This window comes from Stegostoma tigrinum, chromosome 8 (genome assembly GCF_030684315.1).
Source record: "Stegostoma tigrinum isolate sSteTig4 chromosome 8, sSteTig4.hap1, whole genome shotgun sequence".
Taxonomy (NCBI): domain Eukaryota; kingdom Metazoa; phylum Chordata; class Chondrichthyes; order Orectolobiformes; family Stegostomatidae; genus Stegostoma; species Stegostoma tigrinum.
In genome coordinates, this window is record NC_081361.1 from 67212027 (window position 1) to 67239634 (window position 27608).

A 27608-nucleotide genomic window follows, 5' to 3' on the forward strand; every position below is an offset into this window, starting at 1 on the left:
TCGAAGAGCAAACAACTTTGACACTACAGTGTGCTTTTGTTTATATACTTTGGATCATGCGGATGATTAAAAAAAACCAAGATTCAAACACAAGATCACTATCTAGTGAGCTCTGGTGTACATCCTGTCCATGAACCCAGGATGTGCTAGGAGGATATTTTATTGTGGGGGGTGATACAACCGCATTCAATTCTGCCCTCACCTAAACTCAATAAATGCAAAACACATAGATCACGGAATGATTGCAGCACAGACTGAAGCTTCTTGATCTATCTGTACCTGGTTTCTGCATGAGTAATTCATTTTGTTTCACACCCTCACCTTTTCACTGTATTTCTTCAAATGTTTCCTCTTCCTAATGTTCCAACTCTCCTTTCAAAGACGTGTGGATCTGCTTCTACCACAATATCAGATGATGCATTCCAGACCCTAACAGCTATCTACATTAAAAATCTATTACATCAAAAAAGTCACAAAAACCTTTCAACACAAAAATCTCTTCTGCCTTTTAAAGAAAAAAAATCAAGTCAGGATGACATGGTTGGATACTACACAGCACAAGTGTATTTTTTTTTAATTCACCTAAGGTCATCATTGCTGGGTATTGCAGTGTTTATAAGGGAATGTCCCACACGTATTAACTGAGCACAGCTCAGAGACTGAACTGTAAGTTAGTTTTGTGGACACAAAACAATGGTCAACCATAGAAAAGGCTGTTGACAATTACTCTTTGGCTTCATTTCAATGGGTTAGATGCTAAGGGTCACAGAAACAAATTTCATTAAAAATGCTCAGTAGCAGCAATGTGCACCATCCACAATATGCGCTGAAGAAATTCAGCAAGGCTCCTTATACAGCACTTTCCAAACCCAAGACTACAGCCATCTACAAGGACACACAGAGCAGACATATGGCACACCACCACCTGCAAGTTTAGCTCCAATCCACTTACAATCCTGACTTGGACAAATATAGCCATTCCTTCAGTGTCATTGAATTAATATCCTTTAATTACTTACCCAAGGACACTGTGGAGCTACCTACTTTAAATGGACTGCAGCAGTTGGAAGTGAAATATTCCTATGAAAGTAAGTTTCTGTCTATTGTAGAATGGAAACACATGACCCAAGTTTGTGGTGAAGAAGGAGAGATTGGGAAGAGCTTCCACTTCAGGCTCTCGATGGGTCAAATGGCTGACTTTGATTCCTATGTCTTATGGGCTTTGTTTCAATTGTGAGTTCTGTTCAGCCTTAAAAATATTGACTTAAATACACACAGAGAACTCAGTTTGTCATGTGACATCTTTCTCCAATGGCCAGTAATTCATTAAGTTATTGTATATTCTAATCATGATGTAATTGAATCTGGTCTGGGAGCTATTCCAAAGAAGGTCCAATTAGCAAAAGCAATTAGCATTTGAATGATTGGTTTTGATTATTCAATCATGGCTAGCCATATAAATATGGAAGGTGCTTCCGTATATATTCATAAGGCAGGAAGAAGGTTGTTTTTAATCCCCTTTGAGTGTCCATGTCTGTAATCACAGAATCCTTAGTGTGGGAACAAGCCATTTGGTACATCGAGCCCACACCAATTCTCTGAAGAGAATCCCAGTCAGAATCACCATCTATTCTATCCCCGTAAACCCATATTTACCACAGCTAACCCACCTAGCCTGCACATCTTTGGACTGTGGGAGGGAACTGGAGCACCCAGAGGAAACCTACACAGACATGGGCAGAACATGCAAACTCCACACAGACAGTCAACCAAGGCTGGAATTGAAACCGGTACCTGGCGCTGTGAGGCAGCAGTGCTAACCACTGTGCCAAAAATGAATTTCACTGACTGGCTGTCTCTTTTCCGCAGAGTTGGAATGTGTAATGTGTCATCAAACAAATTAAATTTGGTCACTTTTTGGTGAATCAGTCTCCGATTTCAACAAAAGCTGTGCTTTTTTTTGAAAGTCCAATGTGTGGATCCAATCCATGAGGCAGGCAGTCACAGAAATAATTCTTGTCAAAAATAGATTCCATTGAGAAAGTCAGATTACATGAGATGGACATGCTATCTGTGGCTAACCAAGAAAGTTAAAGATTAAGACAAAGAAACTGCAGATTCTGGAATCCAAGATAGACAAACAGGAGACTGAAAGAACGCAGCAAGGGAGGACAGAAGGAGCAGTCAATGTTTTAGGTATTACCCTTCTTCAGTTCTGGATATGGGAGTAAGGGGAGCTGCAGATAAAGAAGCAGGGGCTAGGGGAAGGGTTGGAGGTGGATTGGTAGCGATAGGTGGACACTGGTGGTAGGAAGAGACCTAGTCTACATCGGCAAGACCAAACGTAGACTAGGTGATCATTTCCCCGAGCATCTTCACCTGGCCAGCTGTAACGGCCAGCTTAACCTCCCCGGTCACCGTCCATTTCAACTTCGCAATCCTTGGCCTCTCCAGTGTCACAGTGGCTCGGAACACAAATTTGAAGAAAAACACTATCTTCCAACTGGGTACCCTCCAGCCCAGAGGACTCAACATTGAGTTCTCCAATTTCAAATAACGTACCCACCCATCCCCCAACTCCCCTATCAGCCCTACATCCTCCCTCCCAATCCACCTTCTGACCCTCCTTTCCAGCCACCAACTGGATTCATCCCTCCTATTGACCATTCAAGTCGTACCTACCATCAGTGTCCACCTATCACCACTATTCTGCTTCCAATCTTTCCCCTGCCCTCCCTCTTTATCTGTAGATCCCCCTACACCGATATCCACTCCTGAAAAAGGGTAATACCCAAAAAGTTGACCGTTCTTTTCTTCCAGGTGTTGCCTGGCTTGCCTTTGTTCTTCCAGCCTCCTGTTGTACAAGTTAAAGATTAAATCAAATTTAAAGAAAATATCCAGACAACCGCAAAGCTCAGTGACAGGCTTGAAAAATGGGATAATTTTACAAATAGTCAAAAATGATTTATAAAAAAGATAAGTGAAATTGGGATACAAGACGAAGTTAGCAAGCTTCCAAAAATGTCATACTCCAACATAATCTGCAATCACATGGTCCTCCAAATCACCCATTCCACCATTACCATCAAGCGACAAGATCAACCGTGGTTCAGTGAAGAGCATCACGTATACCTAAAACTGAGGGGTCAACCTGCTGAAGCAACAACAGGACTACTTGCGAGCGAACAGCATAAACAGCAAATGACTGTCATGTCACATCCAGTCCTTCCCTCTATCGCAAGGCCAGAAATAGGGATGTTTGCCAATGACTGCACATATATAGCACCATTTGCAACTCCTGAGATACTCAAGCAGCCTATGTCCAAATGCAGTATGAACTGGACAATATTCAGGCTTGAGCCAAAAAGTGGCAAGTAACATTTTCATCACACAAATGCCAATTATCATGTCTTACAAGACACCCTCACTATTGCACCTCGACACGGTGTTACCATCATAATCAACATTCTGGGGGTTAACTTTGACCAGAAACTGAATGAATTAGTCATATAAATACAGTAGCTACAAGAGGTGGTCAGAAGCTAGGAACTCTGTAGCAAGTAACTGACTTCATTACTCAACAAAAAAGGCCACCATTTATCAGGCAGAAATCAGATGTTTGAAGGAATACTCCTCACTTATCTGGATGAGTGCGCTTCCAACAACACTCAAGATATCAAACACCATCCAGCACAGACACCTGTTTGATTGGCCCTACGTCCACAAACGTCCATTCCCTCACGTACCAATGCTCAGTGGCAGCAGTGTATACCATCTACAAGATGCACTGCAAAAATTCACCACAACTCCTTAGATAATATCTTCCACACTCATGCCCACTTCCAACAAAACTGACGAAGGTAACAAAGTGTGGGGCTGGATGAACACAGCAGAAGACGCAGCATCTTAGGAGCACAAAAGCTGACATTTCGGGCCTAGACCCTTGATCAGAAAAGAGAGATGGGGAGAGGATTCTGAAATAAATAGGGAGAGGGGGGAGGCGGACTGAAGATGGATAGAGGAGAAGTTAGGTGGCGAGAACTGTATGGGTGGGGAGGTAGGGAGGGGTAGGTCAGTCCGGGGAGGATGGACAGGTCAAGGGGGCGGGATGAGGTTAGTAGGTGGGAAATGGAGGTGCAGCTTGAAGTGGGAGGAGGGAATAGGTGAGAAGAAGAACAGGTTAGGCAGGCAGGGACGAGCTGGGCTGGTTTTGGCATGCAGTGGGGGGAGGGGAGATTTTGAAGCTGGTGAAATCCACATTGATACCGTTAGGCTGCAGGGTTCCCAAGCGGATATGAGTTGCTGCAACCTACGGTGGCATCATTATGGCACTGCAGGAGGCCCACGATGCACATGTTGTCTTAGGAATGGGAGGGGGAGTTGAAACGGTGCCTAAACTGACAAAGGTAGCAGGTAAATGGGAATACCACGACCACAGGTTTCCCTCCAAGCCACTCACCATCTTGACTTGGAAATAGATTGCTGTGCTTCCTCTTTTTCGAGGTCAAAATCCTGAAATTCCCTCCCCAATTCGATTGTGCATCTATTCCCTATAGCATATGGACTGCAATGTTTTAAAAAGGTAGCTCGCCATCAGCTTCTCAAGTGCAGCTAAGGATGGGCAGTAAATACTGGCCCAGCCAACAATGCCCACATCCTTTGTGTAAATCAAAAAAGGATAAAGGGGTCACAAAACTTAGTGCCCGTCCCTTACAAAACAAGAAGGGGTAATTAATGGGAAAGGAGGAAATGGCAGAGACTTTGAAGAATTCTTCACAGTAGATGGAAAACATCCAAAGAATAGGAGCAGAGTTGGGGGAAGGGTGCTGGCAGGGAAAAGAATTTAGAAGAGTCACGGTGACTAAATAAGAAATCCTTGAAAAACTAGTGGGGCGAAAGGCTGCCATGTCCCATGAAACTGATAGCTTGAATCCTAGGCTCATAAATGAAGTGATCACAGACGTAGTAGATAGATTGACTACAAACTTTCTAAATTTCCTATATTCTAGAAAGGAAGAATGGATAGGTACTAATGTAACACCACAATTTATAAGGGGGGGGGGGTGTGGAGAGACAAAGCAGCAAATTATTAGCCTGATGGTCTCACATCCATTACGAGGAAAATCCTGCATGTGAAAGGAAAATCAAGTTTGCCACATTTATTAGAGTTTATAAGGATGCATCAAGCAGGGCGAACAAAGAGAAGTGCATAGTTCATGTATTTGGACTTCAAAAGGCATTCAAAATAATAAAAGGTTATTATTTAAGGTAAGAATTCATGGAATTGGTGTAACGTTAAATGTTAAATCACGTGTTTAACTAACAAGAAATAGGAAGTCAGGTTGAATGGGTGATTTGCAAGTTGGTAAAATGTAATCAGTGGAGTGCTGAAGGAATCATAGGTGAATCCATTCATTATTGCTGCCTTTTGTTCATCAGCCAGTTGCCCGGGCTCCTTGCTGCATTGTTGCCACCAATCTCATTGACCAGCTCACACTTTGTCCAGGAATCAGGGCAGTGAGGCAAGTAGCAAATGAAGCACCAATGGTGAAAGGTTTGGGAGCAGGCTGGAAAGGCAGTCAACAAGATGGGCAGCACAGTAGCAAGCTGTATTTGTCTCAATGATTTAGTCGGTTTCACATCTTTGAAGATCACTTATTTCAATTTACAAATACACAGAAATACTAATATGCTATGGAATGGATATAGATATAGACTTAAACTGGAGCTGGTATAGAATGCTAAAAAAAATTCAAGACTGGCCTCTGAAGATGAAAGGGAAAACATGCAAAATACATTAAAATTGTAAGCACTCAAAAACAAAACTGTACTTGCTTGCATATACTGTATGAAGTATATAAAAATAAACACACAATTTGATTCAGTCAAAAGGTCTCACTCCTTGGACTTAAGCTTAAAACCTAGGCAAAAGCAGAGTTTACGCGGAATGCTGCACTGTGGAGGTACCAAAGTTTGCCCCCTGCAATTAGAAACACAGCCCCATTTTCAAAACACTGCCTCACAAAGGATAAAAACTATTGAATGCCTGTTTTACTTTTTGGGTTCAATGCATTCAATTATCATGACAGACTTCACAGACTCATTCCAACAGCCAGTAGTCACGAAGCAAAGAGAAAACAAGTGCATTCCTAAATATCACATCTAACATCCCCTCTTTTGTAATTGAAGATGCTCTCAATCACATCTCCTCTATCACCTGCACTTCTGCCCTAAAACCCCCACCCCCAACAACCATAAGGATAGAGTCCCCCTAGTCATCATGTATCACCCCACCAACCTCCGTATCCAATGCATCATCCTCTGACATTTCTGTGACTGACAATCAGACCCCACGGCCACAAAAATATTTTCCTCCCCACCCCATCCACTTTCCGCAGGGATTGTTTATTCCATGTCTCCCTTGTCAGCTCTACACTCCCCACCAGACCCAGGACCTTTCCCTGCAACTGCAAGAGGTGCAACACCTGCTCCCACATCTTCCCTCTCACCTCCGTCTAAGAAATAATCCTTCCAGGTCTGGCAGAGATTCACCTGCACTTCTTCCAACCTGATCTATTGCATCTGTTGCTGTCGATGTGGTCTCCTCTATATCAGGGAGAACAAATGCAGATTCGGGGACCGGTTCGCAGAGCATTTGCACTGTGCATACATCAACCAACCCAATCTTCTGGTTGCCATCCCATTTTAATTCTCCCTCCCACTCCCCTGATCACATGTCCGTCCTTGGCTTCCTCGAAACGTCGACTTTCCTACTCATTTGCTGCGTTCCTCCAGCTCTACACTGTATTGACTCGGACTCCAGCATCTGCAGTTCTTGCTATGTCCACTGTCAGAATGAGGCCAAAAGCAAACTGGAGGAACAAGACTTGATATTTCAAGTTGGGAGCTTTCAGCTAAATGGCCTCAACATTGACTTCACCAACTTCAAAATCCCTCACCTCCAGCCTTATTCCACGTCCAGCTCTGCCCCTCACCAGTCCATCTTCCCACTCATCTATTCACTCCACCCTTCCCATGTGCCAATCACGATAATCCCCTACCTGCATCCACCTATCACTATCCCATCCACCTGCCCCCAGCACCACCCCAACGCCTCTATTTCTGGACTCCCCTCCCCCTCCCAACTCCTGACGAAGGGTTTCGCCCAGATGTCAACTTTTCTGCTCCTTGGATGCTGTCTGCCCTGCTATGCTTTTCCACCCTCACATCTACGGACGCTGGCTTCCAGCATCTGCCATCCTTATTGTGCCCAAACCTCTGATACCATCACTCTCTCCTGGTGAGGCTCTCCACTAAACTAACCAAGTGAAAACTAGAGAAGTATAGGCATTTGACACAGACAGTCAACTACTGTGACTCTGTTCATTGCCCAGAGAAGTAATTTTCAACATGTACAGTGACATTTCAGATGGAAATGAACATTTAGAATTACTCAACAAACAGCTGGAATTCATAGCTCAAGGAGATTCAGATTTCTCAGGATGGATTAATGAAGGTAAATTGACTAATCAACTTGATTCTCATATAGTACTCTCCTCCAAAGGGCTATATATGCTGTTCGCTTTGTCAGTGATCTTAATGTGTGTCTGTATTATTTTCTATTTTAATATTAAGCTTATGCTACAGCTTTGCAACATAGTTCCAGCTTCATAATGTACTGACTTTATTTTCTTCTTTAATCAATATAGATAAAGAAGGCTGGATATCAGAACGAGAAAAATGCTTGTCCACATCTGAAAGTGTAGCTCATTCGTTCTCTCCAGATTCTGACTCAGTTGTTGAATGTTGCTTGCAGCCACACAAGTAGATAGGATGGTAAAGGCTGTGCATGACATATTTACTTTTATTGATTGGGGAATTGAACACAAGGGTCAGGACGTCATGCTGCAGCTTTATAAGGCTGTGGTCAAGCCTCACTTGGGGTATTGTGTTCAATTCCGGTTGTGACATTGCAGGAGGGATATGGAGGCTTTGGTGCAGAAGAGATTTACCAGGATGCTGCCTGCATTAGAGAGTATGAGCTATAAGGAGACACAGCAAAAACTCGGGCTATTTTCTCTGGAGTGGAGGCGGCGGAGGGGAGATTTGATTTTAGAAATTATGAGCAAAGACAAAGTTGGTGGAAAAGCTCAGCAGGTCTGGCAGCATCTGTGAAGCAAAAAACAGAGTCAACGTTTTGGGTCCAGTGACCCTTCCACAGAATAGCCAGGCTTAATGACAAAGTCACGGTTAGATCTGAGTGCCACGGAATGCAGTCAGTTCGGAGGGAGATAGATCGGATTTGGTGAGAGGGGCAGCGAAATTGGGGTGACGAATGACACATCTATAGTTCTCAATGAACAGATAGAGTGCAGGTAAAAGGCCGAAGGGAGGGGTTGCGTTGGAGTTAAGCAAAGGGGTCCCTAGGACGGGGAGAGGACTCTTGTTCAAAGAAGTGAGCACAGAGGTGAAGACAGTGAAAGAAGGGTTTGACGTACTGTCGTGCCCGAAGATATGTGTGTGTGTGTGTGTGTGTAAGTGGTTGGGGGGGGGGGGGGGGGGGGGCAGATTTTTACTCGGAGAATGGTGAAAGTCTGGAATGCACCGCCAGAAGTGGTGGAGGCGGTTACGATAAGGGCATCTAAGGGGCTTTTAGATAAGCACACAAATATGCAAGGAATGGAGGGATATGGACCAAAGGCAGGCAGAAAGGATTAGTTTCATTTGGTGTCATGTTTAGCGCAACATTATGGGCCAATGGCCCATTCCTGTGCTGTACTGTTCTAAGCTTTCAACTTGTCTTGTTTTAGTATCAGAAATCCAGCCTCAATAATTTTCTGCCTTTTGTTTAAAATTGCTTAATCTACTGCCACTTCTCTGCCAGGAACAATTCCTTGAAGCAGGTTCCCCTTTCCAGAGAATTTCTGTTTGTCTGTTTTAAACTCCTACTCACATTTATTGTTATCTCATTACTCTGTTTTTGACAATTTTGCTAACGATTCTTTCGTGACTGCACCATCATTTTAAGAAAGGGATTACACTTATACAGCATCATTAACACAGAAAACCGAACTGTGATACCCCACAGCTGTTTGTTGAAACAGAAATGGATGCCAAGCCAAACACAGAGTTATTAAAAACCTGCTCGAAGAGATCAGTTTTAAGGAGGATCACAATGAAAGGAGGGAAGCAGAGGACCTAAAAGAAAGTCATTCATGGACATAGAACTCATATGACTGAAAGTGCAGGAGGTTTCAGCAGGTTACTGCCATAAGAACAGGTAGGGCCAAAATGAACCTGAGAAGAGTTTTAAATTACAGGTTTTAGGTGATCAAAAGCAAATTTAGATCTTCAATGACAATGGTAATAAATCAGTTGAATATGTCTGCAGCTTTTTGTTGTGTTATCATACTATCTCATGAATTCAAAATATTGCTTGCATCCTTTGAACAATGTCCTAGATCTGCAGGTGGCAGATTTCCTTCCCTTAGGTACATTAGTGAACCAAATGGATATTTACAACAATTGATGATAGTTTCACGAACACCATGATGCGGTCTGCCTGATGATTTCCACACTTTGGTGAAAGTGAAAAATTACACTGAATCTATCCATTCATTCCGTGCACGTTGGCATCACTGGCATTTGCTACCCATCCCTGTTAACCATATATTAACTGATTAATCATATGGAGCTGGTGGGTATTAAGTTACTTTTCATTTGAGCACAGGCAAAAAGAAACACTTTAACGACTCTTGAGGCCCAGTGGTGGTGTCCCTAGCTCTGAGCCAGAGGGCCTGGTTCAAGTACCACCTGCCAGTGAGGGGTGTCATACAATTCCTGAATAGGCTGATTTTAAAAAAACTAACGATAAACTTATTGAAACTGAATCAAGATGAGTATGCTCATAATATTTCACTTGAAACAAAGGTAAGACTGAATAAAGGCTGGTTCCAGTATGATCCTTCACCAGTTGGGGTTTCCCCACTAATGACTGATTTTTTTTAAAGCTTATCTTCTCTAATCTGTATGGGGAGACAATGGCAGTGTGTTAATTTCATTGGGCTAGCAATCCAGAGATTTAGGGCTAATGTTCTGGGACAGCAACTCGTGGTATTTTCTTCTAATTTTAAAATACTTGAAATTGAAAGCTAGTCAAGTAATGGTGATTGTGAAACCATCATTCATTGTTGTAAATATCCAACTAGTTCACTAATACACCTCAAGGAAGGAAATGTGCCATCTGAGCTAGTCTGACCTACATCTGATGATGGTTGTGTGGTTGATTCTTCACTGTTCTCCGAAATGGCGTAACAAACCACTAAATTTAAGAGCACTTAGGGATAGACTACCAGTGCTGCCCCAGTCAGTAATATCAACATTTCATGAAAGCATAAAGAAGGCCAAGTAGCAAAGACCTTCTACAGTGATGCAACAGCAATGAAGTAATGGTGATATACATCAAATTCAGGTGGTATGTTTGGAATTGATGGTGTTCTTACGTATCATTATCCTCACCTTTCTAGGTGATGGGCTTGCTGCAGTCAATCACATAGACTGTGCTTGCTATAGACTGTCATGAATGGTGAAGGGGACTGATGTTTAGACACACACTTAAAATGTTGCAAATAACCTGGAAGCAGTTTTCTTTTTAAAGGTATACACACAGTAAAACCTAGTGATGGTTTGTTCCTTACCTGTGTGCCCTGGCAGCGGAGAATGTGGCCGTGGTAGTGTTGGAGAAGTACTTGAAGTCACAATCAGGCTCTTCCTGTTACTTGTACGGCAACTGAAACAGAATAAAGCAAAACGTTTACTCAAACCATTTCTGTTGTGCCACTTCCTAAATCTATCATTTGTGCTCAGTTCATCCAGATGGCAACTTTTCTTTTCATTCCCCTATTGCCCAATTTATCATCTGATACACACCATGTTGTAGAATTGAATGTAGGGCAAAAGTGCATCCCTGGGAAATGAAGTGGCAGCTGATAACATATTGATGCTCACATCACCAGCCATCATTTAACAGTGGTCAAATAAAAGGTGAAACTGGACAAAATCTACAGTTGCCTTCTCCTCTTCATGTTACTCTTGTTACCATCCCACAGATAATGATCTTGGAATGTTTTTGAAAAGTAAACATTTTTAAGTTGAAGATGTCCTTTTACATAATAGGGCATACAATGTAGGAGTATTGCAGTAACGGCGAACCAGCACAGTGTGCCAAAGCAATTTGCACATTCTGGCTTGTAGGTTTCCTTAAATAGCCTCATGCAAATACTGATGTTGTCATATTCCAGTTGTAAAATTTTAAATCACAATGCATTGCCTGTTGTCTAGTCAGAATGCCATCACCTGCAAATTCCACTTCAAGCCACTTACCATTCTAACTTGCCATTCTCTCAGTATTGTTGGGTCAAAATCCCGCAATTCCCTTCTCGACAGAATTGTAGATCTACCGGCAGGACATGGGCTGCAGCTGTTCAAGAAGGCAGCTGTCAACCGCCTTCTCAAGGGCACCCAGGGAGGGATATGCAATGAAATGCTAGCTAGCTAAGGACACCCACATCTCATGAGTGAAAGAAAAAAAAAACAAATTTTCCAAAGTTTAAGTCTGACTTGGAGCAAATTTAGTTGCTCTTATACTGTTTAAATAAGTCAAACTTAACTAGTGCAGAGATTAAATTTGTGAAGCATACAATTATATTTGCTGGTTTGTTAAATACCATCTGGAAGATGTTTGAAATCCTAGTATTTGAAATCTGGCTGTTTTAGTTAATAAAAATCCAACAGTGTTTGGTGATTTCTCTGTCAAAATTACAGTGATTTTGTAGTCCATGAGAGACAACCAAGGTCACCTCCAATAAAAGATTATATTCAAAGAACAGCAGAAAAATTAAGAGTTAATCTGAATATAAAGTACTAAAACTGACAGTATAATACTCTAGTATTTACCATTCTAATAAATATTTGTGAACGAGTTGCTGCAACACACTGTCGAAAGCAGAATATTGAAACGATTACAGAAGATTCCCAGGTACTTGTCACTGTTTTACAGCCATTTTGTTCATTGCTCCACGCACCCAAATAAGATGTTACTACTTGCTCAAACCAAACAGTTTCCTAATAATGTGTCAAGGCCAAGAACTGCATTAAAGGTCAGTTAACTAAACATTTGACATTACTTTATGCTAAATATTGACAATATTAAAAGATGGTAAAAGGTGTAAATTATCAGCTAAAAATTCCAGTGTTACAGAACAATAAAGTTAAATTCAGGGAAGGGAGGAGGACAGGGTCATTTCCAACTATTATTTTACTAGTTACCCAGACAAAGCAAACAACTGATGTTCTAATTTCTGGTCTCAATGGGCATGTATGAACATCACCTGACTGTCCATGGTCCAACATCAAAAGGTCAATGTTGAATGAGGAAAGAAATAAAATGCTGCCTGGTGCAGGACAGGATAATCTTTTGAATATGGGCTTTATGCTGCTGGTAGGGGCAATGCCACGCATGTTTTGTTTCAACTGACTCTTCCATACTGATGTAACAATGTCTCCTTTCTAATCAACAACTATTATTTTCAACTACTAAAATGCAAACAAAATAGAGACATCTCCCTCTTGCTGGTTAAACAAGTGACAATTTCATGATTAAATCATGATAAAATCAAAACAAAATTCTGTTTTGTTCTTTTTTTAAACATAAGACCGTAACAATATTTTTTCCCATCTTCACATCTGAGCACATCCATCCTGAGAGAACAAACTCATTATTGATCCTTAAGCTTGTCAATACTGTCTTTCAATCAACTACATAGAAGGTGAAAATAATACATGTTAGTTTTCCTTCCCTTTCTATGAAGATGCAGGCAGCCCATGCAATAATGTCACTGTTAAGCTTGGAAGTCACACTGCATTGGAAGTCGCAATGTCAAACCTGCGTCATATCATGCTGCAGCTTAAAACTGTACATCACTGTGTGCCAACATTTCTTGTACATTTTCAAGATAATTTTAAAAATTACATAGGGCGATCTAAGTATAACCAAGTCTTATATGCAATGACAGTCACAACAATGGAAAAATAAGGGACTCCAAGATAAACAGGTTTTAGCATGCAATCACAATTCTGTCAACTGAGTTATGTCAAAAATAATAGTATGGTTCAAAGTGTTTTCTAGCAAAATTAAAAACGTCACAGAATTGTATATATGTCATGCATATTTTATAGTCATATTCTTAACATATACCAAAATTACATCATATTTTTACACAGGCAGCTTCTTTCAACAGTAGGAGTGTGTAATGTCACTAGCAATGTTCCTTCTAAGTTACGTAAACATACAGCAACCTAAAACCTACACAGATTGCGTGCCAGTCTGTCTCGTTTGTGAAACATTGGCCACCAGTTAATATTAATCTTGAAATACAATTAGCATATTTCTAGAAACAGAAGATCAGTATTATTTATTTCAGGCAGAAATGCTACTAAATGAGAAGGCAGGAGTGAATGAGAAAGCATAATTAATAATAAGACTAACTGCAGAACAGCAGTCAGTGCTTCCTATGAACACAGTGTGCTGATAACATAATGGATGGCTTAAACAGCCATTATGACCTGGATAATAAAGCACATCAAGCAGAAATCTTAATATTTCTAGATAAACAACACAAAGTAATAAGGTAAAAAAGTATAAATGCCTTATTTTTGGGTATTCATTATTTACTATACATAGCACGTAACAGGCAACAATCCAAACCAGGAATGTTAGATTTAAATGAAGAGCATAGTTCAAACCACCTAAACAAAGTCACATTCATCACTGTCAAAATCAATGACATTTATACAGCAGTGAAATAACTTTGATAATAAAAAATGTTTCTAGCTAAAAATAATTTGTCAAACCTACTGCTGCTGAACCATGGTACCTCTTATAATATCTCCCCACTTTGGGACACTCGTGGCACACTGCTATGTTCTTACCCCTTGGCCAGAAGGTGTGGGTTCAAGTCCCACTGCTGTGGAGGTTTGTCACAATATGCCAAGCAGGTTGATTAAAAATAATTATTTTTATTTTGGTGACATACATATGTATAGCTATACATACCTACATTCAGTTTTAATGTTTGCTTGAATCTTGCATCAACAATAATTGATCATTAGTGGTGCTACGAAATTGTTGCACAATGATTTTTTTTAATGTGAAGAAAATGAGGTGTCAGTGCTGTGGCTTCACAGAGTAATGATCTGTATTCCACTCAAGTGTGCATATATAAAATAAAGAGGTGGCTATACAAGCTGACAAGAACAGATTTTTTTAAAAAATTAAAGCACTGGCAAAAAATGGCTTATGCTAACAGTTCTTTTAAGATCAATATGTTGCACAAATCAAATTACAATTTTCTTGTCAAAGATGCTGGAAGTCATTATGTTGTACAAATATCACAAATATAAACTCAAAGACTTTCCTAAAACATGACAGCATCACAGACAAGTTAGGATGCTAGAGTGGGATGGTGGGCGGGGTGAGAGAGAGAGGGAGAGAGAGATTTGCCAGGAGCACAATTAACTCGATGTTCAAATTTGTTTTTTGAAGTTGTCAGTCCATTCAAGGTTCATGACAACAGAGACAACTTCCAAAAGAACAAAACTGATGTGGTTCTAAGTTGTTTTGATGTCAGATGCTTCTTTTGTACCAAACGAGATAGGATCTCTAAGGATATTAACATTCTTATAAAATATTGGTCTAAAATGGATGGTGAGAAGTAAAATAAAACCTTACAATAATCTATGATTTAACCTGTATACCTTCCAATTATTTTGTTGCACTGTTTAACAAAATAGAAAATAAAATTACAATTGTAGCTGAATAGAACATAACTATTAAAGATACAGTTAACATTTTCATGGTAAATGTAACACCCTTTTGACTCAAGATGGAAAGTTCAAAGCAGGTAAGGATAGAGAGGAGTTGCTTTCATCAGGTAACTTTGGAATAACTATTTTCATTCAAAAACTACTTGTATTTATAATAATAACTGTGAAGTAATAAATGTCTCAATTGCTTCACAGGACTATTATAAGAGGATATTAGGGGAGTTAGCCCTCAGAAGGTTGGTCAAGACTTGCCAATTTTAGGGAGCATCTTAAATGAGCAAATGTAGTTAAAACGGCAGAGTGCTCTAGGGAGGGAATTTGCACAGCTTAGGGCCAAGGCTGCTAAAAGTAGTGATTAATGATGGGACAATTAAAATTAGAATACTAAACAGGCCAGATTCTGGTTGTTCAGAAGCTGGACGAAAATGCACAGATAGGGAAGAGTAAGACTATGCTAGGATTTGAAAACATGATGAGAACATTTGGAATTGGGATGTTGTTTAACCAGGATCTGACACAGTTGAGAAAGCACAGGGGCTGCAGACAAATTGAATTTGACGCGAGTAACTTCATGACCAAGAGAACTGTGTGTCAACGTGAGTTTATAAAGGGTAGAAAGCGGGAGGTTGACAAGGAGTGCATTGGAATAGTCAAATGTGGAGATAACAAAAGCATGGATGAGAGTTTCAGCAGTGATCAGGAAAGGAATGGGTCTGAAATTTCCTCAAAGCTAAAAGATTATAAGACATTGGAGCAGTATTAGGCCTTTCATTCCATTGAGCCTGCTCTATCATTTCATCATGGCTTACATGATTCTCAACCCCATTCCCCAGCCTTCTTCCCATAATCCTTGATCCCCTTTCTAACCCAGTATCTCCTTCTGTCTTAAATACAGTCAATGACTTGGCCTCCATAACCTTCTGTGGCAAAGAGTTCCAGAGAATCACCACCTATAGCTGAAGAAATTCCTCCTCATCTCAATTCTAAAGGGTCATCCCTTGACTCTGAGTCTGGGCCTTCAGGTCCTAGTCTGTCCTACTGGTGGAGGGATCTTCTCCACGTCCACTCTATCCAGGCCTCTCCGTATTCTGTAAGTTTCAATGGGGTGCCCCTTTATCCTTCTAAACTCCACTCAGCACAGATGTGAGTCCTCAAGCCCTTCGTCCCCGAGATCATCTGGGAACCGTATCTGGCCAGCCTATCCTTTCTTAGATACGGGACCCAAAACTGCTCATAATACTCCTGGTTACTTGTTCCTTAGGATGTACACTAAATAGCATTTCTGCTGCACTGCCAGCAACCAAGGGCAACACAGCTACAGTCAGTCTGTGAAACTGTCAAGACAGAATTTTAAATAGCATCACCAAAGTAACTAAGAATATTTTGATTCTGTTGATAGTGATGACATGGAGGCAGGGATAGAAAAATAATTATAAATGTTTTAAAAAGAGAAGAACAAATACCTATTTCAGTAAACAAATAATAAAACTATAAGGGGAAAGGCCAAGGGAATCAAATTAACTGGAAGAGTTTTCTTTTCCAAAACACTTGCAGCATGAGAATTGTCAGGGAGGAAGTTCAAAGCCTATTATAACCATACAGGGGTGAAAAAGTAGTAGCAGGCACGCAAGGCATCTATCTAATGGCAATTTTTTTTAAACCAGTTGGGTCAACACTCAGACACAGCCAGAGTCAGTTAATACTGTTAATATCAAAAGAATTGATGAAGCAAATCTAACTCCCCTCTTCGAGAAAAATACCACAGCCATACTTGGTAACTTTAGACACAATACTCTGAATTCAATGACTAGAAAACAGGTGTTGGGAATGATCAAAGCTAAAATGGAAGATAGTTTACATTAACGATATTTCAGAAAGCCTGTATTAGACCAAATGAATTCCTTCTATGCTGCAAAATTCAACAACCTTATGAAGAATTTTTCAAATGACAGCAACATCACAACCTTAAAGACAATGATGGAATCAGCAGTTGTACAGCTTTGCAATATCTATCATTATTGGTGGTCCCTCACAAATGTGGATGACTCTCTTCCAGTGTCTCAGGGTGAGTCTGTAGCTAGTTGTACAATCCAATACAAGTCCAAGACAGTCACACCACTCAAGAAACAGAGTTAGAACATGACTCACAAGCTAGATTGTCACTTTTAGAGTCATAAAGTCATACAGGTGCACATCATGGAAACTGACCCTTTGGTCCAACTCATCCACGATAACCAGATATTCTAAATTAGTTTAATCTCATTTGCCAGCATTTGGCCCATATTCCTCAAAACCCTTCCAAATTCACATACCCATCCAAATGCCTTGAAAATGTTCTAACTGCACCAGTTTTGACCACTTCCTCTGGCAGCTTATTTCACACACACCACTGTCTCGTGAAAAGGTTGCCCCATTAAGCACCTTTTAAATCTTTCCCCTCTCACATTAAGCTTATGTCCTCTAGTTTTGGAGTCTCCTACCCTGGGAAAATGGCCTTGTCCATTCACTCTCTCTATGCCCCTCACAATTTTTGAAAACTTCTATAACGTCACCTCTCAGACTCCAATGCTCCAGGGAAAATTGCCCCAGCCTATTCAGCCTCTTCCCTTAGCTCAAACCCTCCAACCCTGGCAACATCCTTGTAAATCTTTTCTGAACGCTTAAAAAGTTTTGCAACATCTTTCCTACAGCAGGGAGACGAGAATTACACACTGAATTCCAAAGGAGGCCTAACAGTCCTGTACAGTCGCAACATTACCTCCCAATTCCTATACTCAATGCACTGATCAATAAAAGCAAGCATACCAAACACCTTCAGGTGCTGAAGCAAGAGAGATACATTTGCAGACAATATCATGTGTATTGGGGTGTTGGTAGGGCATTAAGTAGCAACTAACTGTCATATTCACAGAAGTGCCAGACAATTCCAAGTCTATGAAGAGACTAACTTGCATCCCTTAACGTTCAAAAAGTATCACCATCACTGATCTCCTACTATTAATATCCTGAGGGTTACCATTGACCAGAAATAGAACTACACCAGCCACATAAATTCAGTGCTTTGCAAGAGGGCACCAGAAACCAGGATTACCTCAGGGGTAATAAGGTCTCAGCTCCCCATCAACTAGTTTTAATCTTTTGTTGGCAAGTTCAGTGCCTCCTATTGTTTACATGATGGGTTGGAGCTATGGTGATACATAACAGGGACTGATAAACCATCAAACATATTGGTTATGAAGATCAATAGACTTTTTTAACATTTCATTGTCATGGTCTAGACAAGTCTAATATCTATCTTCTGTTAAAATCTCTTCTGTTGATCTGATGATGACTGTCAATTTCAGCCAGAAAAGCTGACACATATTTTTAGGTAATTTTGTAGACATTGTAACTCTGCCCGACCTTGGTAGATCAGAATGTGGAGCCGTGGCCACAATCAGCTTAGTAATGATCTTAATGAATTGCACAGCATACTCAAAGCGCTGAATGACCTACTCCTTATTCTTATATTCATAAACCACAAACAGAAGTCACCTGACTATCTACAAGCCATGTTAAGATGGTATGGTGTTCATTTTTCATTTTTCTTCCTTTCTAAATTTAAGTACAGAAGCCATTATCCAATTATCTTTTATGTATATGATGTGACCATTGCTGGGATTATGTCATAAAGCCATATGACAGAACAATCACTGCACTTCTGCTCACCTTTAAAATATATGCAGGAAAAGTCCTGAAATTAGGGTCAGTTCAGGCCACGATAATCAAAGATAGTGCAGAAGAGGGCTATTACACCAATTCCTGGTTTTAGAAACAACTTGATATTTTGTGGTTGCTTAGGCTTAAAAATGAAAGATGTTACAATATGCCCTGTAGAGACAATTCAACAGAACAAAGAATGCAAACCTGGAACAAAACTTTCTGCCAAGGCAGTGGAACAATAGGGCACAGGTTCAACGTTGTGAAAAGTTTGTAGATCATATGCTAGCAAATATTTCTTTAGGTTGATGACCAGCAAGAACAACAACACTGGGCACTGGAAGCAGACTGATGTGGCAACGATTAAATGTATGCATCGGCATTCTAGAACGATAGGATCAAGCGGCCAAAAGACTTGTACTATATCTATAATGAATTTTCCTGCGAAAGGCTTGTACTATATCTATAATGAATTTTCCTGTGAATAAATTATCTCTGAGCTTGCTGAACAAGACTTGACATTCATTATTAAAGCCACTGTTGCATACTACATTGAAGATATCCCAGTTTGAAAGACAAAGTTGAAGCTAATAAGATTTCCATTGACAGCTACATTTTTTATAAATGTGGACAATTTTCAACGTACTAATAGTCAAAGGTACTTGGGACAGTCAAGGATTTAGCCATTCTGATCAGATCAAAGAGTACCTGGATTTGTACTCAAAAGAAGAAACAAGTGGAATTATTAAACTTTCCCTCAGATTATGTAAGCCGCAAGATTTATCAATGAAAGGTACATTTAACTATCTATTTGGGTCCTTGATGTCAATTCATTGTACCATAAGAATCAAGGTCTACCACGGCAATCTACATTGTACTTTTGCGTGAAAGCTAATAACACAGGAGGTATTCAAATAGTTTATAAATATGTTTTTGTATGTTGTTAGAAAAGAGAAAAGTGACCTCAGGTAAATAGTTCACAGCAGTACAATCAAGAGGTCAAATCAAATGACAGATCAACAACAGGGCTTGCAGTCCAACAACTAGTCAAGGAATGTTACTGTAAAAGAAAACAAACTACATTAACGCTATCTATCACCCCGTAGTTGTACGCTATAACAATGATAGATTTAAATGCAGTTAAACCAATAGTGCAAATTTCTATTCAAGAAGCAAATACATCCCAAGAATCAAAGTATTGCATTCATTAATCTTTGGGGAGTGGTTAGATACGAACAGCCATCACAAACTGATAGGGCCAAAACATCTCTTTTTGTATTGTACGTTCTGTGCATTGCTTTGACTTTACTAAATTGAAACTCAATAAGGACCTGCTGGGACAATATCCAAATAGCAAATGTAAAAAGTCATCATTAAATGGAATGACAGGCCAAAGCTGAATGCCTGCAAAATAAGTCTTTGAAATATGTTTGGAGCATATTTACCAAAATATGGTACCAATATGCCAGAAAAATATGTAAAACAGAATGAATCAACCTATTTCCTCAGAAGCTACATCAGCGGATGCCTTGCATGAACTAACTGAGCCACCGTCCATTAGGAATGACCACTTTCAGGAATGTCTGATAGAATATTTGACCTCAGTGTGAAAATAGATCCCTTCTACAAGGCAGGAGGATCATGCCTCAGCTCATCACTAGAATGCTTAAGTGAAAAATTGGATCACATTTTTTTAAAATTCAGCTCATAACTTTTGAACTACCTGTGAAGTCAGTTCTGGTCAGAAGCAGTCTGGTCACCATATCAAAATAAGAGACAAAAAAAAAAGAAGCACTTCAGAAGATGCACAGCAGATTTACGAGAATGAAACTAGAACAATGGAGCTATATCCATTAGGAATGATTGAACAGACTAGGGCGCTTTCTTCTGGAAAAGAAAAAGGCAAGCTAACAGAGGTTTTTAAAATTATGAAATGATTTGACAGGACAGCAAAAAGAAGTTGTGCTTATCCACAGAGAAAGCACAGATCTAGAAATCACAAATGTAAGATGGTCATTGATAAATCCAATAGGGAATTCAAATAAACTTTACCCAGTGATTAGAATGTGAAGCATACAACCACAAGCAGGATTTGAGGCATTTTTAAAAATACTGCACTTATATGGGGCTTTCACGACCTTCAGATGCCCTAAAGCACTGTGTAGCCAATTAAGTACTTTCAAACTGTAATCACAGGTCTAATGTAGGGAATAGGGCAGCTAATTTATGCTCAACAAACTCCTACAACCAACATGACCAAGAGAAGATCATGCTTTATGATGTTGATTGAGAGTTACATGCTGACCAGGGGACAAAGAATAACTCTCTTCTTCCTTTTCAAAAAAGCATGAGATCTTTTACAACCGTGCAGACAAAAAAATGGGTAACTGATTTCATGTCCCATACAAAAGCATTCCTTTAGTCCAGTATGGACTTCCAGTGTAGATTTTCTGCGTTCAAGCCCTGGAATAGGACTTGAACCCAGAACCTTGTGATTGAGATGCAATTTGCTATCAAGCAAACAACAGCTAAAACAACAACATAGATGCATTTAAGGGAAGATGGTCAAACGATGGAAGGGAAAAAGAATAGTGAGAGTAAGAATGATGACAGAAATATAAAGATCAGCATGGAACCTGCCTGGTCAAAATCATCCTGTATCTGTGTGGTGAGAAATGTTTAATACCAAGTGAAGCGCGAAATGTAGTCAGCAGTAGACCATCCAATCGATTTCACTCCACCGTTCAGTGAGTTCAAAGTTGCTTTGATAATCCTTAACTCCAGTTTTCTGCCTTTTCTTTTTTGTGATTTTCTTAACAATTAGAAATCTGTCTATCTCAACCTTGAACATACTTAGTAACCCAAATCTTGGGAGCCCTCCTTGGTGAAGAATTCCACGGTTGGAATTCTTCCTTGAATTTTAAGACTTCAAGGAAAATCATGCCTTTCTGCTCCGAAGTTACATTTTATAGTTTGAAATGACAAACATTTTCTGCAAACTAATAATCTTGTTGTTTCAAAGACATTTAAAATTTCTTCAGTCTTGGGGGTATTCTGCCTGCCTGTGTAACACATGGCAGATAATACAATGAGGGTTCACTCCTATATCAAGCCAGAATTGAACTGAATCTCCAAGGATACTCACATGCTCTGTCATGTCTGGTTCAGAAAGGTTGCCTACTTCCTCAAGGAATGACTGTGGTACTTCTTGGAAAGGAGGTATGTCATGATTTGAGAAAACATATTTTAATGGAAAGGAATCTTGGCAATCAGATTTCTTCTCAACTATGTTTGGTATAAAGTTTTGACCTCTTTGTAGAGACAGCTAGTTTTATTTCCGTTGTGAGCTCGGTGTATTAATGGATTTTACACATCTTTCCCTTTGGATTTCCGTGGATTAATTGATGGCTGGTGTTTTCTTGACATAGATAGAGCTCTGCACCACTGGTACCATTTGAAAGAGATAGTGAAGATCAGAAATCACACGAGGCTAGGTTACAATCCAACAGGTTTATTTATAAACACAAGCTTTCAAAGCACAGCCCCTTCATCAAGTGAAGTGAAGCCGAAAGCTGGGGGAACAATGCTAAATGTTCATCTTAAAGATGTTTCTTGGGTACAAAGCTGCCAAATGACAGCCTCATTGAGCGCCAGTCAAAGGGTTACTCACATTCATCTGTGAAGTATTACCACGTGGAAGTCTCAGCAGGAAAGGCAGATAATTGAGTAACAAGTAGTAGCTTATTACGCAGTAGTAAGATAGCAAGTTACAGTTGACTAAGGCTAGGTCACTAAATTTACATTAGGGAAAAGACACCAATTTCTCCTTAGAGACAGTAGTTAGATCAAAGTTACATATTGCAGACCACAGAGTTTAACTGTAGTATGGAGCTGGCTGACTACCTCCACCCAATAGGCAGTCTCAACTACGCCAGTGACTGCAGATATACAAAAACTTCTGAATCAGATCTTTCAGATCAATGGCCAATATAACAAGGTTTATTCATTTATGGTTAAGATTCTACCAGCAAAGTTAGAGCTCATGAGAAAAATGAACAGGTCAGCAACCTAAATACACATTTGGAGGAGTGCCACAAAACAGAGATTGAATGGATAATAAAATGTGAGGCTGGATGAACACAGCAGGCCAAGCACCATCTCAGGAGCACAAAAGCTGACGTTTCGGGCCTAGACCCTTCATCAAAGAGGGGGATGGGGAGAGGGAACTGGAATAAATAGGGAGAGAGGGGAAGGCGGACCGAAGATGGAGAGTAAAGAAGATAGGTGGAGAGAGTATAGGTGGGGAGGTAGGGAGGGGATAGGTCAGTCCAGGGAAGATGGACAGGTCAAGGAAGTGGGATGAGGTTAGTAGGTAGATGGGGGTGTGGCTTGGGGTGGGAGGAAGGGATGGGTGAGAGGAAGAACAGGTTAGGGAGGCAGAGACAGGTTGGACTGGTTTTGGGATGCAGTGGGTGGGGGGGGGGGAAGAGCTGGGCTGGTTGTGGGGGGAGGGGGCGAACTGGGCTGGTTTAGGGATGCAGTTGGGGAAGGGGAGATTTTGAAACTGGTGAAGTCCACATTGATACCATTAGGCTGCAGGGTTCCCAGGCGGAATATGAGTTGCTGTTCCTGCAACCTTCGGGTGGCATCATTGTGGCATTGCAGGAGGCCCATGATGGACATGATATCTAAAGAATGGGAGGGGGAGTGGAAATGGTTTGCGACTGGGAGGTGCAGTTGTTTGTTGCGAACTGAGCGGAGGTGTTCTGCAAAGCAGTCTCCAAGCCTCCGCTTGGTTTCCCCAGTGTAGAGGTAGCCACACCGGGTACAGTGGATGCAGTATACCACATTGGCAGATGTGCAGGTGAACCTCTGCTTAATGTGGAATGTCATCTTGGGGCCTGGGATGGGGGTAGCCGGTTCTTCCTCTCACCCATCCCTTCCTCACACCCCAAGCCGCACCCCCAGCTACCTACTAACCTCATCCCACCTCCTTGACCTGCCCGTCTTCCCTGGACTGACCTATCCCCTCCCTACCTCCCCACCTATACTCTCTCCACCTATCTTTACTCTCCATCTTCGGTCCGCCTTCCCCTCTCTCCCTATTTATTCCAGTTCCCTCTCCCCATCCCCCTCTCTGATGAAGGGTCTAGGCCCGAAACGTCAGCTTTTGTGCTCCTGAGATGCTGCTTGGCCTGCTGTGTTCATCCAGCCTCACATTTTATTATCTTGGAATTCTCCAGCATCTGCAGTTCCCATTATCTCAGAGATTGAATGGATGTCTTCCATGCTGGCGGAACATTTGGAGTGCAGTTCTCTGCAAAGTTGGGACTCTTACTCTACCTGATAATATTAATACAGTAGACATTGGTGTAAAAAACAATTTCAAAATTTGTGGGTGATATAAACCTTTCAAGCAATATGAACAATAAGGATAATAGTGTAGAACTTCAAATGGTCATAGAAAAGTTGGTGGAATGAAGTGACATTTGGCAGAGGAAGTTTAATGTTGAGAAATGTGAAGTGATTAATTTTGGTAAGAAGAATACAGGGAAACAATACAAAAATAAGATACAATTCTAAGGGAGCACTGGAGCAAGAGGGTCCTGGCATAAATGGGCACAAGACCATAAAATATAGAAGCAGAATTAGGCCATTCATCCCATCAAGTCTGTTCTGCCATTCAATCATGGCTGATATGCTTCTTAACTCCATTCTCCTACCTTCTCCCTGGAAGCCTTGAACGCCCCCCCCTTTTAAAAAAAACCTGTCTACCTTTGCCTTAAAAGATACTTAACAACCTGGTCTCCACAGCCCTCTATGGCAATGAATTCCACACAGTAACCACCCTCTGGCTGAAGAAATTCCTCCTGATCTCAGTTCTAAAGAGTTGTCTCTTCACCCTCAGGCTGTGCCCAAGTCCTAGTCTCTCCTGAGTGGAAACATCTTCTCCATGTTCACTCCATCCAGGCCCCTCAGGATTCTCTAAGTTTCAATCAGATCTTCCCTGTCATCCTTCCAAACTCCATCGAGTATAGACAGGATGTCCTCAGCTGGGCCTCACGTGACAAGTCATTCATGTTCAGGGTCATTCCTGCAAATCTCATTGAATCCCCTCCAATGTCAGCATATCTTTCCTTGGATGTGTGGTCCAAAACCACTCACAATACTCCAGGTGCAGTCTGACAACTGTCTTTTACAGCCCCAGCAGTACACTTCTGCTCTTGCAGTGTAGCCCTCTTGAAATGAAGATGAACATTGCATTTACCTTCCTAACTGACAAATGAACCTGCAAGTGGGCCTTGAGAGAATTCTGAACTAAATCTTCTAAGTTTCTTTCACTTCAGACTTCCGAAGCCTTTCCCCATTTAAAAAAAAAAGAGTATATGACTATATTCTTCCTGCCAAAACGTATAGCCTCACACTTCGCCACATTGCAGTACATTCGCTGCTCCTCCACCTTTCTTTGTGTCATCTGCAAACTATGCAGCAACGCCTTCAGTTCCTTTATTCAGATTGTTAATGGATAATGTGAACAGTTGTGAATAGTCCCATGGAAGACTGACCCCCATGGAACTTCGCTACTCACCAGCAGCCATCCTGAAAAATACCCCTTTATCCCCAATTTCTGCCTTCTGCCAGTCAACCAATCCACTATCCATGGTACTACCCTGCTCCTAACACCAGGGGCTCTTCTCTTATGTAGGAGTCTCCCACGCAGCATCTTGCCAAAGGTATTGTGGAAATGGCACAGATCATGAAAGGGCACAGTACAGATTTAAAGAATGGTTAATAAAGCAGAGAGCACCCTCAGCTTTATAAACAGGAATATAGAGTACAACAGCAAGGAAGTTATATAAAACCCAAATAAACACTGGCTCGGATCAAATGGAGCATTGTGTCCATATCACAGTACAACACTTGAGAAAAGATTTGAAGACATAGAAATAACTGCAAAGGATATTCAGAAGAATGGTGTCCAAAATGAGCAACTTCAGTTATTAGGATTCTTTAGTGAAGCTTGGACTGTTTTCTTTAGAGATGAGAGGTTTAGAAGAGATTTAATAATAGCATTCCAAACTTGGATATATTTGGACAATGCACAAAGGAAAAACTGTTCCCTTTGGTGGAATTGGTGGAAAAATGACAGGCATAGATTTAAGGTAACTGGCAAGAGGAACCCATGGGACAAAAGGAAAACTTTTTCCACATAGCTAGTGATTACAATCTGGAATCTGGCGCCTGACAGTATTGTGGAAACAGGTTAAAACTGACGTCTTCAAGACTGGGTTGTATTGGATTATCATTCAAGGAGGAAGAATGCGCAGGATTACAGGAAGGTAACTGGGTATTGGCAATGCAGAATGGCTTCCTCCTGTGCTGTAACAATTTGCAGCTTCAGCAACCTCATAGATGAAATCAGAATAACCCAAAGTAATTCATCAATCAGCAATGAAAATATTTACTTAAAACTCAATACAGCAACCAGGAAAGTGAATCTATAAACTCAAATTCCTTGCCAATAGAAAAGATTTTGGAAATCATGATAGTAGACGCTTCTATAAGACACACAACGTTAGTCAACTAAAGCCCTTTATTGCACAGAAGAAAACCAATTGGCTATTGGATCTGTAACAGTTAGCTTGTTGCCAATAACTCAAAATCTACTTCGGTTTAAATGTTTATCTCCATCCCAAATATTCCCTGTGGAGAAACATGCAATGCCTTCACCACTCTGTGGAATGTCCCCTAACATTTTTCCTTAACCCTTTCATGAGAATTTTAAATTGCTGACTATTTATTCATGAAACGAAATAATCAGTCACGCTACACCACAAAATTCAAGAAAAATCAGCAAGCTACTTGCCATCCATCGGTCTACCCTTGATCACTCTTGGAAGCTGCCATGGACAGTGCCATCAAGTGACATTTACACAGTGATAACCTGTTTACTGACACTCAGCTTGAGTTCCATCAGAGCCACATGGTTCAAACACAGACGAAAAAAAAGCTGAACTCCAAAGTTAAGGCAAGAATTACTGCCCTTCATGGCAAACCAGCATTTGACCAAGTATGACATAAGGAGATGCTGACAAAATTAAAGTCAATGGGAGCCACAGAAAAAATTCTTCAGTGGTTGAGGTCTTGCTGACCACCAAGGGAGATGGTTGTGGTTGTTGCGGGATGATCATCTCAGCCTCTGGACATTGTTGCATTAGTTCCTCCAAGGACATATTTTTGAATCAATCTTCTGAGATATTATTATTCACCTCTGGAGCAGGTGGGACTTGAATCCAGGGCTCATGGTCCAGTGATAAGAATGCTATCACTACACTATCAGTGATTGGAGCATCTCAATGCAGTTAATTTTGGATCAATCTGTTCAGTAATGTTATTACACATGTCTGGTGCAGTTGGAATATGAACCTAGGCCTTCCTGCTCAGAGTTAGGGACTCTAACACAGTGCCACAACAGGCCCAAACTTTAAACCAAAAGGATCTATGCAATATCCTAGGCCCAACCACCTTCAGCTACTTCATCAACGACTTCAGAACTGGGATGACTACGGACTACTGTATAATATTCAATACCGTTCATGTCTCCGCAAATACTGAAGAAATGTCTGTTGAAATTACAGCAAGAATCCCATAACATTGAGATTTGGTTTCACGAGCGGCAAGTAACAAGCTCCAGGAAATGACCATGCCCAATAAGAGAGAATTTAATTGCCTCAGCTTGACAGTCAACTGCATTATCATTGCGGAAACACTGTCTAAAAACATTTTGGGGGTTACTATTGACCAGAAAGTAAACTGGTCCACTTATGAAAAAAACAGTATTGTGAAATAGAATATACTTCACTGAAACTTGTATTCTATTAATTCACATATTATATGTAAACAAAAAATGGTTTTCAACTGGCCTTAGCTCATCAGGGACTGTTAAATCTGTTTTCCAAAACAGAGTATAAATAGGCATCAAAGCACAAGGGACATGACAGCATCAAGTGCATATAAAAGACAGT

At 40.7% G+C, this 27608-nt stretch overlaps 1 protein-coding gene across 11 annotated transcripts in view; it reads right to left on the reverse strand.

The window, feature by feature from the left end:
- The window catches only part of mast2 (microtubule associated serine/threonine kinase 2), a 464628-nt gene that overhangs the window by 130742 nt on the left and 306278 nt on the right, over window positions 1-27608 (reverse strand). For all 11 annotated transcript variants that reach the window (XM_059647961.1, XM_059647949.1, XM_059647956.1 and 8 more), the window contains one exon: window positions 10698-10789. In XM_059647961.1, the coding sequence (XP_059503944.1) occupies window positions 10698-10789 (92 nt within the window). The remainder of the gene's footprint in view (window positions 1-10697; window positions 10790-27608) is intronic.